The sequence below is a fragment of the Pan troglodytes genome, chromosome 3, assembly GCF_028858775.2.
Source record: "Pan troglodytes isolate AG18354 chromosome 3, NHGRI_mPanTro3-v2.0_pri, whole genome shotgun sequence".
Taxonomy (NCBI): Eukaryota; Metazoa; Chordata; class Mammalia; order Primates; family Hominidae; genus Pan; species Pan troglodytes.
Window position 1 is genome coordinate 6,175,629 of NC_072401.2, and position 14,053 is coordinate 6,189,681.

Sequence of the window (14,053 nt, forward strand, 5' to 3'; positions counted from 1 at the left end):
ATCCTGATGAGCCAGGCAGACAGCTTGCAATTTATTCTGGGGATAATGTGGAATTGCTGAGAGCATTTAAGCTGATTAGAAAATAAAAACACAGCTGGGAGCAGTGGCTCACTCCTGTAATCCCAGCAATTTGGGAAGCCGAGGCAGGTGGATCACCTGAGGTCAAGAGTTCAGGACCAGCCTGGCCAATATGGTGAAACCCCGTCTCTACTAAAAATACAAAAATTAGCCGGGTGTGGTGGCAGGTGCCTGTAATCCAAGCTACTCGGGAGGCTGAAGGGGAAGAATCACTTTAACCTGGGAGGCAGTGAGCTGAGATCTCGCCATTGCACTCCAGCCTGGGTGACAGAGTAAGACTCCATCAGAAGGAAAGAAAGAAAAGAAAGAAAGAAAGAGCTGCATCTAAGACATAGCAAGTGTTGATGAGGATGTGGAGAAAAGGCAATTCCTGAGCACCGTTTGTGGGAATGTAAATTAGCACAGCCACCTCTATGGGGAACAGTACGGAGGCTCCTCACAAAACTAAGAACTGAATTACCATATGCTTCAGCAGTCCCACTACCGGCTGAAAATCCAAAGGAATTGAAATCAGAATACCCAGGGGATACCCCCACTCCCGTGTTCATTGAGGCATTGTTTATAACAGCCAAGATTAGGAAGCAACCTGTGTCCATCAATGAATGAATGGATTTTATAAATGTGGTAAACATACACAATGGATGCCTTAGTAAAGAAGGACATCCTGTCATTTGCAGCAACAAAGTTGAAGCTGTGGAACCCTATGTTAAGGGAAATAAGTCAGGCACAGAAAGGCAAACACTGCAGCATCTCACTTATATGTGGAATCTAAAAAGTTGATTTCATAGAAGCATACAAAGTTGAAAGGTTGCTGCCAGGACCTGAGCACCATCGCCATTCGCCTGCTGGTGACCCAGCCCAGATGCGCACAGCACAGGGCTCCCTGGATGCCTGCAGGCAGCACAGACCCACTAGGCCTCACGGAGCCCAGTGTCTTTCCCTACAAACTCCACTGCCACTCCAGAGACCCTCCCATCTCAGTGAGGGGCGTCCTAAACGACCATTTGCTTACGGCGGCAACCTGGGGAAAATTGCTCAGAACTTAACATTAGGTAAGGAAAGTAAGATACAAGACTGTCAATTTCCTTGGATTATGACTCTGTTATGTAGTTGCGGTGAATCACGCAGCAACTGCAATACAAGGATAATGCCTTTTTCTTTTAAAAGATAAGGTCTCACTCTATGAGCCAGGCTGGAGTGCAGTGCTCACTCCAGCCTCAACCTCCCAAACTCAAGCAATGCTCCTGCTCAGCCTCCCAAGTAGCTGGGAGGCGTGCACCACCACTCCTGGCTATGTTGTTGTTGTTGTTGTTGTTGTTTTTTAAATAGAGTCGTGGTCTCACTATGTTGCCCAGGCTGGTCTCAAACTCCAGGCCTCAAGCAATCCTCCCTCCTCAGCCTCCCGAAGTGCTAGGATTACAGGCATGAGCCACCATGGCCAATAATGCCTTCTTGATAGAAAGAGCTTAAACAGACATATGAAAATGCAAATTGAAGAGTGGGCAAATAATACAATCAGCTATTCACATAAGGAAAAATGCATGCAAAATGTTGAATGTAATCAGTAAAGAACTGCCATGAAAACCACAATGGTGGTGTCTTTCACCCATCGAATCAGCAAGGATTTCACAGAAGCAATAACGCCCAATGGTGCAAAGGTGCAGGGACTAGAGATTCTGGCATAGGATTTGCAGGGGTACAAGGGGATGCATCTTTCAGGAAACCAATTTGGCAATAAGTGTCATAATCTTGAAAAATGTTAAAACCTTTGACCTTCTAATTCCACTTCTGGAAATCTAAAGAAAAATTAGAAATGCAAACAAATGTTTATATACAAAGATGTTCACCATAACAGGATTTATAATAAAACGAATAGAAAGCATAAATGCCCAATAAAAAGAAAATAGCTAAGCAAATTAACCATTATATTGTACATTACGAGCCATTAAAAAGTTATTGATGAAAAGTAATTTGACTCATAAAATGTTAAGTGAAAAAAGAAGGGTTCCACATAACAGCTATTGCACAACCACATAGGGGAAAAATCATCCAAATACACAGGGAATGGAAAGCAATAATCCTTCACATTTAGAGTAAATTGTGATTGGGGGTAGAACCAGAGGAAAACAATTTTTTTCCTTCCATTTTCTGACTTTCTTTAAATATTGGGGATGATACTGTTATTACGAGAAAACATAGCACAGCTATTTTAAAAATTGGAAACACACCCTCGCTCTCCTTGAAGCACCACCATTTGAGGCTGCCTCCTCAGAGGGCTCCCCGACTGCCCCTTTCTGGACAGATCACTCATGCCCTCTTTCCATTCTGCTGTTCTTTGCTTCCTTTGTGTCTTCTGATCAGTTCCCCCCCATTCGATGTAACACACACCATAAAGGTCTACACTGTGCTGATATGAACCCAAACAGAGGGGAGCCAAGGTGGGAAGCAGGGACATATAGACATGGTCCCCTCCCTCACAGAGCTCAGGGTTTGGCAGAAGAGCCAGACAGACAAACCATGTCCCATAATCCAGGAACAATGGAAAAAGTGCCCCAAAGGAGGCCTAAGTAACCGGCATTGGCTATTCAAGGAATGAAGCAATGGGAGAAGGGAATGGTTGAGTTGGGTCTTGAAGGTGGTAGCACTGGGCAGGCAGAGGAGAAAGGGCATTCATTCCTGGCAGGGGATCCACATGAGCAAGGGCCTCACAGCATAGCCAGTTTCAGGGATGGCAGCCAGGCTAGTGATCCGGGTGATGGGAAAGAAAAGTGAAGTTAGATCAGCAAGGGCCTGGCACAGCAGGCTGCAGAGACTGGATCTGCTTCTGAGAACAAGGACACCCCCAGAGGTTTTCAAGGAGAAAAGGATGGACTCTGTAAAGGGACTGGCCTGTTTCCTCCCTGTCACGTGGCAGAGTGCAGCTCATAATCAGGCTCAGAACAGATGCAGACAGGGGGATTTTTCACTCCACATAATCTTTGGATCTACCAAAGAACGAGGGATTCCCCAAAACCCCATTCCGAGGCTTTAACTGACCTTTGTCCTGCACCAGCACCTCCAGCTCCTCCCGAACGCCATCGTACCAGCTTGTGATGTCCACGTGGAGGGAGTAATCACAGCAGGATTTGGTGTCAGCTGCTTCGTGCCACTTCTCGAAAGAGGTCAGTAGGCTGGACCCAGGTTCAGGAACAACATGGTCAACTGGGACAGAGAGATATGCATCATGTTGCTTCAGACTCAAGTGTTCCAATGGTAGCCACATCATTACCACTACCACCATCATCACCATCATTACCATCACCACCATCATCATCATCATCACCATAATTATCACACCATCACCATTATCACTATGACAGCCACCATCATTATCACCACCACAATCATCATCACCATCATTATCAACCCATCACCATGACCATCATTACCATCACCATCATCATCATCACCATTATCACCACTACCACCACCATCATCACCATCATTATCACCCCATCACCATCATCACCATGACCGCCACTATCATCATATCAATCCATCACCATGACCATCATTACCATCACCATCATCATTACCATTATCACCACTACCACCACCATCATCACCATCATTATCGCTCATCACTATCATCACGTCCACCACCATCACTATCATCATTACCATCATCACCATCACCATCACCACCACCACCATCACTATCATCATTACCATCATCACCATCACCACCACCACCATCCACTATCATTACCACCATCCACTATTATCACCACTATCATTATCACCCCACCACCATCACCATCACCACCACTACCACCATCATCATTACTAACATTATCACCACCACCACCATCACCACCATCATCACCACCACCACAATCCACCATCATCACCACCACCACAATCCACTATCATCACCACCATCCACTATTATCACCACCATCCACTATCATCACCACCATCCACTATTATCACCACCATCCACTATCATCACCACCATCCACTATCATCACCACCATCCACTATTATCACCACTATCATTATCACCCCACCACCATCATCACCACCACCACCATCATCACTAACATCATCACCACCACCACAATCATCATCACCATCATCACCATCACCACCACCATCCACTATCATCACTACCATCCACTATCATCACCACTATCATTGTCACTCCACCACCATCATCACCACCCCATCACCAGCACCACCATCATCACCATCACCATCATCATCATCACTATCATTATCACCCCATCATCATCATCACCATCACCATCTTCATCACCACCATCCTGTCACCATCATCATCATCCCTATTATCACCCCATCGCCATCACCACCATTATCATCACCATTATCATCACCATCATCACCATCCTTTTCATAATCACTCCCACCATCATCGTCATATTGCCATCACTCACTATCATTAACCATAACCATTAGCAATGACATCATCACCATCATCTTCAGTCTTCATTACCACCATCATCACCACCATTGTCATCATCACCATCATCATAACTATTTATGGAATGCTTACTATTTGTCAGATAATGCCACAAAAGCTTGACATAAGTTTGTTCATTCAATCCTCACAACTGTCCTGTAAAGTGAAAATTAATATACCCATTTTGCAGATGAAAAACTTGAGGCTCAAAGAGGGTAAAGCAATTGTCCAAGAGCGTACAACTAGTAAGCAGAAGAAGGAAGGTTATCCAAGACCTGTCAGACAGTCTGAACTCTTACCCACTGCTCCAAGCTACCTCCTTTGGCATAGAATGCCAAGATGAAAAGGGCCTCCGAGACCCAACAAGTTCACTTCATCATCCTTTTTTCAAATAAAATCTTAAATGTAAAGTAGATGAGAAAGGGGAGCCTCCAGTCAGTCTTTTAAACCTCCCTTGAGGCTTACTGCCCTGTTTCTTTGCACCCCCACCCTTCACAGGCAGATGTCAAAAAGAGAAGTCTCACCTCTCCTCCTCCCACTCACACCTCCATCCACTTAAAGCATCAGGCTTTGCTAATATGACCCTCACATCTCTAGGTCTAATGGGGAGCATGCAGTCCTCAGTCTCTTGGCCTCTCAGGGCACAGAGAGTCCCTCCCTCCTTCCTTAAACTCGCTTCTCTCCAGCTTCCATGGCAACGCCACCTTCTGGCTTTTTCATTCCTTTGTCCTACTTCTTTGGCTGCCGTTTCTCAATCATCCTGAGGACTCCATCCCCTACTGTTCACTATGCTTACTAATTGGATCCCTTTTCTTTGTGCCAGCTCATTGAAACACACCACTTGCTCTGAGCTACAGAACTCTGAACCCGGTTGTGTTCTTGGCTTCTCCACCGAGATGACTCAAAAGCTCCCCCAAATCAGAATGTCCAAAACCTCATGCAATACTCTCCCCACCCCGACCCCAGCTGTGGTGGACATCACCAACCAACGGTTCCACAGCCAGAGGCCCAGGTCACCCGTGGCACTTCCTTTCCCTCGCATGCCCCCGTGTGTGACCCAGCACCGAAGGCTGTTGACTGGCCTCCTCCATATCGCTGGAACTGTCCAATTCTGCCCACTCCATGGCCACGCCACCCTCATCTCTCAGCTGAATTACGCAATCGCCTCCCAACTGGTCCAGACACATCCCATCCAGGCCACTCTATTACCGGTCTCTCCAAAACGCAGAACAGTTCACATCTCTCCCTGCTTAAAATACCTCAACATTGCCCATCACCCATATGAGAAAGAGCCACAGCCTCATCAGGCCATCGAGGCCCAGGGTTGTCCTCTCCTTCCAGCCTTGCCTCACAGGATGTCATCCCTCAATCTCGACACCCCTGCACCGTGGGCCTCCCTGCAGTCTCTGGAATGGGAGGTGTGTTCTCACCTCAGGGCCTTTGCACATGCTATTCCCTCCTCCTGGGGCTCTGCTTTTCTCTGCCCTCTTCTCCCGGTTAATTCCAATTCATCCTTCAGATCCCTGTACGAATGTCACTTCTTCAGAGAACACTTCCCTGAGACTCTGCCCCTCAGTTCAAAGCACTGTGCACCCTTCTTTTGTAGCAGGAGTCACAGTTTCTAGTCACACATGTGGACGATTAGTGACTCCCCAAGAGATGGCAGTCCCCTTGACAATGAGCATCATTCCTGCTTTTGTTCACCTGGTACAGTGCCTGGTGCGGACAACTCTTACTTAACATCTGTTGAATGAAGATGGGGAAGGGCGGGGACCCTTTCAGAGCCCTGGACTGTTGTCCTTGTGTGCTTTCATAGGCTCTTGTTCCATGAAACACACTTTGGAAACTGCCCTTCACAGGTGAGGAGGATAAGGCTTCCAGGGCAGGGCTCCCCAGGGTCTCACAGCTGGTAATGGAGAAAAGCAGGGGACATCCCAGGAACCCTGGCTCCTCATCCAGTACTCCTTCCCCTGCCCTGTGCAGTCCTCCTGAACCCAGAACTTCCATGCCCATCTCTCAGAACTCTCATGTCCCATGCACTACATGAAGGAATCTCATGTACGTCTCCAAACCACCCCAGGCACTTCCCACCATAAGGCCCACATTATAGATGAGGAAGCTGAGGCTCAGAGAGGCTGAGTGCTGGCCACAGTCATGCAGTTGCCTGCTGAGTGCCAGTGCTCAGGTTCAAACCCTGGTCACTGGGATCCAAGTCCAAGTATAGATCCTCCCATTTCCCATCCAGCAGATCCACGGGCTGCCCTTTGGAAGAGGGATCAGGACAGTGCTTGCCTCAAAAGTCGAGCCCCACCCTCCTGGCCCAGGGACTTGACAAACTCTGCCCATGGCGGTGGGCTTCAGCCCACAGACCACGCTTCCAAAGGGACTCCTTTGTGAAGGAGCGGGAGAGATGGGCAGGGTTGGGGCCAGCTTACAGACAGGCCGCCTGAAACTGAAGAGCCTAACAGTTGAAAGAACATTTACAATAAACTGTGGCCTATTTAATTAAAATTGCTTATTAAAATGAATCCAAGCAAAAGCGGCTCTTCAAAATCAACACAAGAAACAGCCATCGGGCTGCACAGGGCAATGGAGGAGGAGTCCAGTTTCCCAGACCGAGCACTGCTGGGGAGTGGTCTCACTGCCCACAGTGTTTCCTTCCCTCCCCAACCTCACCAGGGCTCTCTGGGGCACAGTGTGCTCCTGTCAACTTTGGGCTCGGCCACATGACTGACCTTGGCCAATGGAATGTGGGTGGAAGTTGCAGCATGGAAGTGAGGAGATGAGGCAGTGAGAAGAAAGGCAAGTTTCGGCCAGAACCCCCTGCATTCTGCCATCCACCAGGAGAACAGAGTGGCTGGGGAATCACTGGGTCCAGAATGGGAGACCCATGGTGCCTGAGTCCAACCCAAAGCTGAGCACAGCCACTCCAGCCCCACTCCCACTCCTGCACACCCTCAAATGAGAAAAACAAGTGTTGCTTGAGATTTGGGGGCTGTTTGTTATGTGGTCTTATCACAGTATTACTGCAGCAATACTAATACAACCACTTCCCAGCTGTGTCTCCTCGGGCAAGTTGCTTCACCTCTCTGAGCCTCTATTCTCCCATCTGTCACAATAATACCTATGTCACTGGTTCTGAAACCATAGCCATCTTCACATCATGTTGAAGGATTTTTTTTTTTTTTGCTTTATCTCCCTATAATCCATGTCTTCTTTACTTAATGCTTTTCTTTAAACAAATTTTGTTTCTAAAAATCTAAATGTGACTTCAGTCTCATGCTAAGCAATTATATCAATGAGATGTTGTTTTATTTCAATATTTTAAAAATAATTTTTAAATATTGGTTCCTATAAAACCGTATTGTTTATTAAGCCATCTTGTGTGGCCCCAGTGGCACACACGGTATGCTCTGTGAAACAGTGACCTGTGTCATAGGGCTGGGGGGAGAATGAAATCCAACGGCACCCTGGGCAGAGAGCCTCGAACACACTGAGCACTTGTGATGCTGGTGATGGGGAGGAGACCTCACAGTCTAAGTCCCTAAGGCAGGGGACAGTGTCACTCACTGATCATCGTGGTCCCGCCCACCAGTGCCGCCCTGGTCCCTTGGAAGAAGTCATCAGCCGCAGTCATCCCCTGGGAGGGCTTCTGCAGGTACGTGTTGACATCAATACCTCCGGGAATAACCATCCGCCCGTTGGCTTCAATGGTCTTCACTCCACCAGGAACGATTAAGTTCTCTCCTATTTGTCTGGAGGCAAACAACAGAGACAGCCTTGGTTCTTAAAGGAAAAGTAGAATGGGCAGTCAACCAGCAGCTTCAGTTCCATGAAATAAACATTTCTGAGCCAGGCCCTTCACAAGGCCCTGGGGAGACAGAGATAACTCAGGCAGGGCACATGCCCTCAAGGGGCTCATAGTCTAATAGGAGGTAAGACAGGTGGGCAGACTGTTAGAGCCCAGTATAGCAGAGACGACCAGGGGGCACGAGGAGGGGCCCTTTCATCCAGTCTCATTATCTAAGAAGGCTTCCAGGTGGAGGGGGTGGCAGAGCTCAATCCAACAGAAGTGAGCCCAGCATGATGCACGTGCTGACCATCAGGTCTATTCTGATGTAACAGGTGCCTGAAAACTTCCTCCAGAAGGAGGGTAAATTCCAAATGGGGAAGGAGGGAAAAGAGCCTATGAAATGAGAAACGAAGCCCCCGGGGATCTCCATGGGTGACTTATTGATGACGGTGGCTTCTGGTTTTCATTTGCTGGCACCAGAGTCAGGAGGTCCCTCAAGGCGCTGGGGGAAGAAGCTCAGCCAGAACCAGGAAAGGAACCCTGCAGCATCCAAGGTTAAGGTCTGGCTCAGACCATGAGATCTGACTGTGGGTGATTTTTATTTTTAAAAAAATCCAATTGTTGTGAACGCTTGAGATTGGGCAGCATATTAATTTTCTATGTCACAAAAAACCCTAGTAATAAAGACACAGGAAGATGCTGCTTCAGTGACCAAAAGTGCAGCTCTAGACAGAATCCACAGCCAGGCAGCCAAGACAGCAGCCTCTGCCCTCCTGGGCTCCTGTGAGAAGCTGGGCCAGCAAGCAGGTCCCAGCTGGGGCTCCCCCAAAGAAGTGGGTGCCACACACTGTCCTCTTAACCCAGGAAATAAGCCTAGGACCGCATAGTGCCAGGGACAAGGTGGACACCCAGAAAATGTTACCACACATGTCCACCTCCACCAGGATCACCGCCACCGCTGCTTATACTAACCGATCCCTTACCCCCAGAATCTCCACCGCCGCTGTTTATACTAACCGATCCCTTACCCCCAGGACGTCCACCGCCACTGTTTATAATAACCAATCCCTTACCTCCAGAATGTCCACCGCCACTGTTTATACTAACCAATCCCTTACCCCCTCAATGTCCACTGCCACTGTTTATACTAACCAATCCCTTACCCCCTCAATGTCCACTGCCACTGTTTATACTAACCAATCCCTTACCTCCAGAATGTCCACCGCCGCTGCTTATAACCAATCCCTTACCCCCAGGATGTCCACCACCACTACTTATAATAACCCCAGAATGTCCAGCTTGACTTAGGGAAATCCTTTCTTCCCCAGTCCTTCTGCCATCCTCTCCAAACGTGTGGGCTTGCCAAGAGCTGAAGGGAAAGGGGTTGGGAAGACACTCGACCCTTAACTTAAAAGGAACAGCAACTGCAGAACAGCGTCTTCTAAGCGCATCACGGCTTCTCTCATTGAAGGCTCACAACCAGCTCTAACACAGGACAGGGTGGCACCCCAAATGCCATCTCAGGCAAAGGCCTGGGCACGGTCCAGGCAGAAGGGCCGCTGGCTGTAGACATGCACGTGGTGTGTCTACACATGGGCACGGACCTACACGTGAGTGTCAGCGGAATCACAGCTCAGTCTGATTCAAGCCTGTGACCGAGTCACCATTCAGTGGGGGCCAACAAGTACTCTAATGAGAGGTTCTTTTATTTATTTTGGAGATAGGGTCTCTGTCAGCCAGGCTGGAGTACAGTGGTACAGGTCATGGCTCACTGCAGCCTCAACTTGCTGGGCTCAAGCGATCCTCCCGCCTCAGCCTCTCAAGTAGCTGGAACTACACAGGCTTGCACCACCATGCCCAGGTAATTTTGTTTTTAAATTTTTTGTAGAGATGGGATCTCCCTATGTTGCCCAGGCTAATCTTGAACTCCTGAGCTCAAGGGGTCCTCCTGCCTTGGCTTCCCAAATTGTGTGAACAAACATGCCTGACCTTTTTTCTTTTTTTCCTTTTTTTTTTTTTTTTTTTTTTTAAAGAAACAGGACATTTCCTGAACAGCCTGGTTGGCCAGAGTCCTAAGATGCTTGATGTTCAACAGTGAATGCCATCTCTGCAGGCAGAGGCTCTTTCTTACCAGGCACAATCATAGCATCTTAACAAACTCTCTCTGGTCTCCCACCAGCAACCCTGCAAGGTAGGAGGTATTCTCATTTTGTAAAAGAGGACAACACAACTCAGAGAGGTGTAGTGACTCATCCAAGGTCACACAGCAAGTCAGTGATGGGCCCGGATTCAAGCCCAGGTCTCCCCAGGCCTAATATCAGAGATCTGACCAGCAGGTTTTACTGCTGCCCTGCTTCCCTTATATAGGAGTCAGATTCTCCCTGAACAGGGATTACACTAAACGGGACCCCCAGTGAATCAGAGGGACTCAGTGAATGGCGCTCAATAGCAATGTGCTGGAAAGGGAAGGAGGAGAGAGGAAGCTCAGCTCAGTGAATGAGACAGACACCCCTCCCCCAAAACCATCACCTCATGGTGCAGAAGAAACTCTCAACCACCGGCACTAGATTCACCAAGGCTGAGTGAGTTAAATGGAAACCTCGATGAATCATAATTCAATGAATCACAACAGCTGAACGGCTCTTAAGAAAACTTGGCAAATGGCCACAGAATTAAAGGATTCTTGGGGTTTCATTCAAGTGAAGGAAAATAATTGTGCCTCTGTACCCCAGGTGGTCCCTGGGGAGAGCACAGGTGGTCCCCGGCTCTTCCACACCTACCCTTCTCAGCCTGCAGGATGCACGTTCAGAATAAACACCAAAGGGCCCTGTGAGGCCTCAGTCACTGTCACTCACTCAGCTTCACAAGTCCGGAGTAGGACTGCCAACACGCAGAGAGCTTCTCAGCAACGGGTTCAAGTAAAAGGGGATTACAACCAAGAGGGGCTGACAGATAATGAATTTAGGGAAACTGCATTTTTCCTCAACAGCCTGGTTAGCCGGAGTCCTAGGACTCTCGATGTTGATACATACAGCAGGCACTTAATGAATGCAGCTCAACCCATGGCCACTTGCTCCATCTGTATACTCCGGGATTGCAGAGCTCTATAAGGGGGCCTGGCCCAGGAAGGATGGGGGTGGGTGTGGTCAGATCAAACTTCTAGCAGCAGGTGGTGTGTGGGATGGGGGAGCCCACGAGATCATTCTCAGGGTCATTTTACCTTTCAGGCTTCAGAAGCCCAGAGCCCCCACACAAAGGGGTGTTCCCTCAGAGTTGCTTTCTCTCTATCTAAGCCATGGTTGAGTTAGAAAACCTCATTTTTTGACACATCCTGACACCCTTCCCCACCCCCAATCTGCCTTCCTGACCATTCGGGATCCAGGTGCCCTGAGGCTGACAGGAGCATCCTCACCACCTGATGGCCAGCATTCATTTGTTTACGCTTTCCCTGAATCGGTGCTCCAGGACCTACAGGTGCTGGGCCCCAGGGCGGGGGGCCACGAGGCAAGGCCCTGGTCAAGGAGCGATGCAGTGTGACAATGGCTGCAACAAACAGCAGCTCACGTGCTGTGGGGACAGAGGGATGCACCCCACACCGTCTTGGGGTCAAGGAAGGCTTCCTGGAGGAGGAGTCGCATGAGCAGGGCCCACAAGGACAAACAAGAGATGAGGGGAAGGCAGAGGGACAGGGGAAAAGGTGTTCCAGGCAGGGGACTGATGGGTGCAAGGCTCTGAGGTGGCAGCAGCCTGGCAAGTCCCATGAGTCCCAAGTTTTCATTATGGCTGGAAGAGCAAGCAAGGAATGAAGCCAGAGGAGGGGAGGCCCGAGCTGGATTTGAAATGGTCAAAGTCTGGGACTAGAATTAGGGGGTGGGCTGGGGGGAGGCAGGGAGGGCTCAACTGTTCTGGGTATCCCTCTTCACTGGGTGATTTGCATATGTGGTCCCTTTCAATGCCCCCAATACTCCACAGCCCCTTTCCCCCAGCCTCCTCCTCCTCCTCCATCATCGTCTCCAAAGCCCACACGGGCCCCAGGATGATCCTGTTAACAGTATCAATCCCTTTCTGCCTTCCCCTTGCTTCAGTTCCCCTCTGCCTTTCCTTCTTGTGCCAGCCACTCAGGCTGGATCCTTAAACAGTGTCCTTCTCCTCTTCCAGATTTCAAGGGAAGAGGCTGAGCACCCAGCAAATCCAGGTTACAACTCACAGAAAGAGAACTGCACTGATCCTCACCCGCCAGTAAAATGTTAAGGCCAGCCAGGCGCGATGGCTCACACCTGTAATCCCAGCACTTTGGGAGGCCGAGACGAGCGGATCACGAGGTCAGGAGATCGAGACCATCCTGGCCAACACGGTGAAACCCCGTCTCTACTAAAATACAAAAAAGTAGCGGGGCATGGTGGTGCATGCCTGTAGTCCTAGCTACTCGGGAGGCTGAGGCAGGGGAGTCAATTGAACCCGGGAAGTGGAGGTTGCAGTGAGCCGAGATTGTGCCACTGCACTCCAGCCTGGTGACAGAGTGAGACTCCGTCTCAAAAAAAAAAAAAAAAAAAAAAAAAAGGCCGCCGCCTACAGACCCCTGCCTGGCGTTATGGACTGAATTGTATCTCCCAAAATTCATGTTGAAGCCCCAGCCCCCCCCCATGGAACTACCTTTAGCGACAGGGCCTTTAAGGAGGTGATTAAGGTTGTTAAGGTTGAATGAGGCCACAGGAGTGGGGCTGGAATCCAACAAAACTGGTGACCTTAGAAGAAGAGACCCCAGGAGTGTGCACACACACACAGAAAGGGCCCTGTGAGGACAGCCAGAAGGTGGTGTCTGCAAGCCAAGGAAGAACCTCAGGAAGAAGTTCAGGAAGGCCTCAGGAAGAACCAACCCTGACGGCAGCTTGATCCGGGACTTCCAGCCTCCAGAACTATGAGAAATAAACTTCTGCTGTTTAAGCCACCCAGCCTGTGGCATTCGAATCCGGCAGCCAGCGCTGGCTAAGACACCTGGGTTGTCATAAGCAGGGCTGAAGAGGGAGCCAATGAGAAGAAAGTGAAGGAAACTCCAGCCCCAATGTCTCTCTTTTCTTTAAGTGCCAAGGCTGGGCTTGGAAGCCACACATTCCTCCTTCCTCCCTGCTCTCCTCAACCCAATTCCAGAAACTGTGGGTAGATGGAAGAAAGAGCTGTGAATTCAGTTGTCTTAGGGTGGAATCCGGGCCTTGACCCTAACTCACCCCGTCATATGGGGCCAGGTACCCAGACTCATTGGCCTGCCGCCTCCAAAACCACAAAACAGGAAACGTGTCTGCATTTTGCAGCCTTTGTGTGAGCACTGCAAGAGAGGAGCTGCCTCAGCCGTGTGGCAGGGAGCCTAGCCCAGGGGGGCACCCGAGAAATGCCAGCCCCTTCTCCACCCGCAGTGTGCACCTCCCCCAACCTCTGTGAGGTCTCTACCCCTGAAACACAGGTACACGGCCCCGTCATTCTAGGGCAGAATGCCAGCCTTCTGTTCCATCTAAGGCCAGGCAGCCTGGCGACACAGGTTTCTTAAAAGGTCCGTTTTGATCAACCCACTTGATAAGTCCATCCTCCAGGTAGACGTCAGCATAAAGGGATTGGTCATCGTTGATGATCCGTCCACCTTTGATGAGGAGTCGGTCACTCTGCAAAGCAAGGCAAAGTATTAAGGATCCTTGGTGAAAAGCCAGGATAAAGTTTTTTCTTTTTAA

General features: G+C 49.3%; 1 protein-coding gene and 1 long non-coding RNA gene across 5 annotated transcripts in view; one reads left to right on the top strand and one right to left on the bottom strand.

Moving 5' to 3' along the window:
• CRMP1 (collapsin response mediator protein 1) overlaps positions 1-14,053 on the bottom strand; it is a 71,808-nt gene that overhangs the window by 31,566 nt on the left and 26,189 nt on the right. For all 4 annotated transcript variants that reach the window (XM_003310238.5, XM_003950280.5, XM_003950279.5 and 1 more), the window contains exons 2-4: positions 13,899-13,987; positions 8,111-8,295; positions 3,115-3,279 (exon numbers count right to left, since the gene is read on the bottom strand). In XM_003310238.5, the coding sequence (XP_003310286.1) occupies positions 3,115-3,279; positions 8,111-8,295; positions 13,899-13,987 (439 nt within the window). The remainder of the gene's footprint in view (positions 1-3,114; positions 3,280-8,110; positions 8,296-13,898; positions 13,988-14,053) is intronic.
• LOC134809857 (uncharacterized) lies at positions 9,250-13,902 on the top strand. Its single transcript, XR_010156415.1, has 3 exons — positions 9,250-10,194; positions 10,367-10,524; positions 12,492-13,902. It is a non-coding gene; the product is annotated as an uncharacterized LOC134809857 (long non-coding RNA).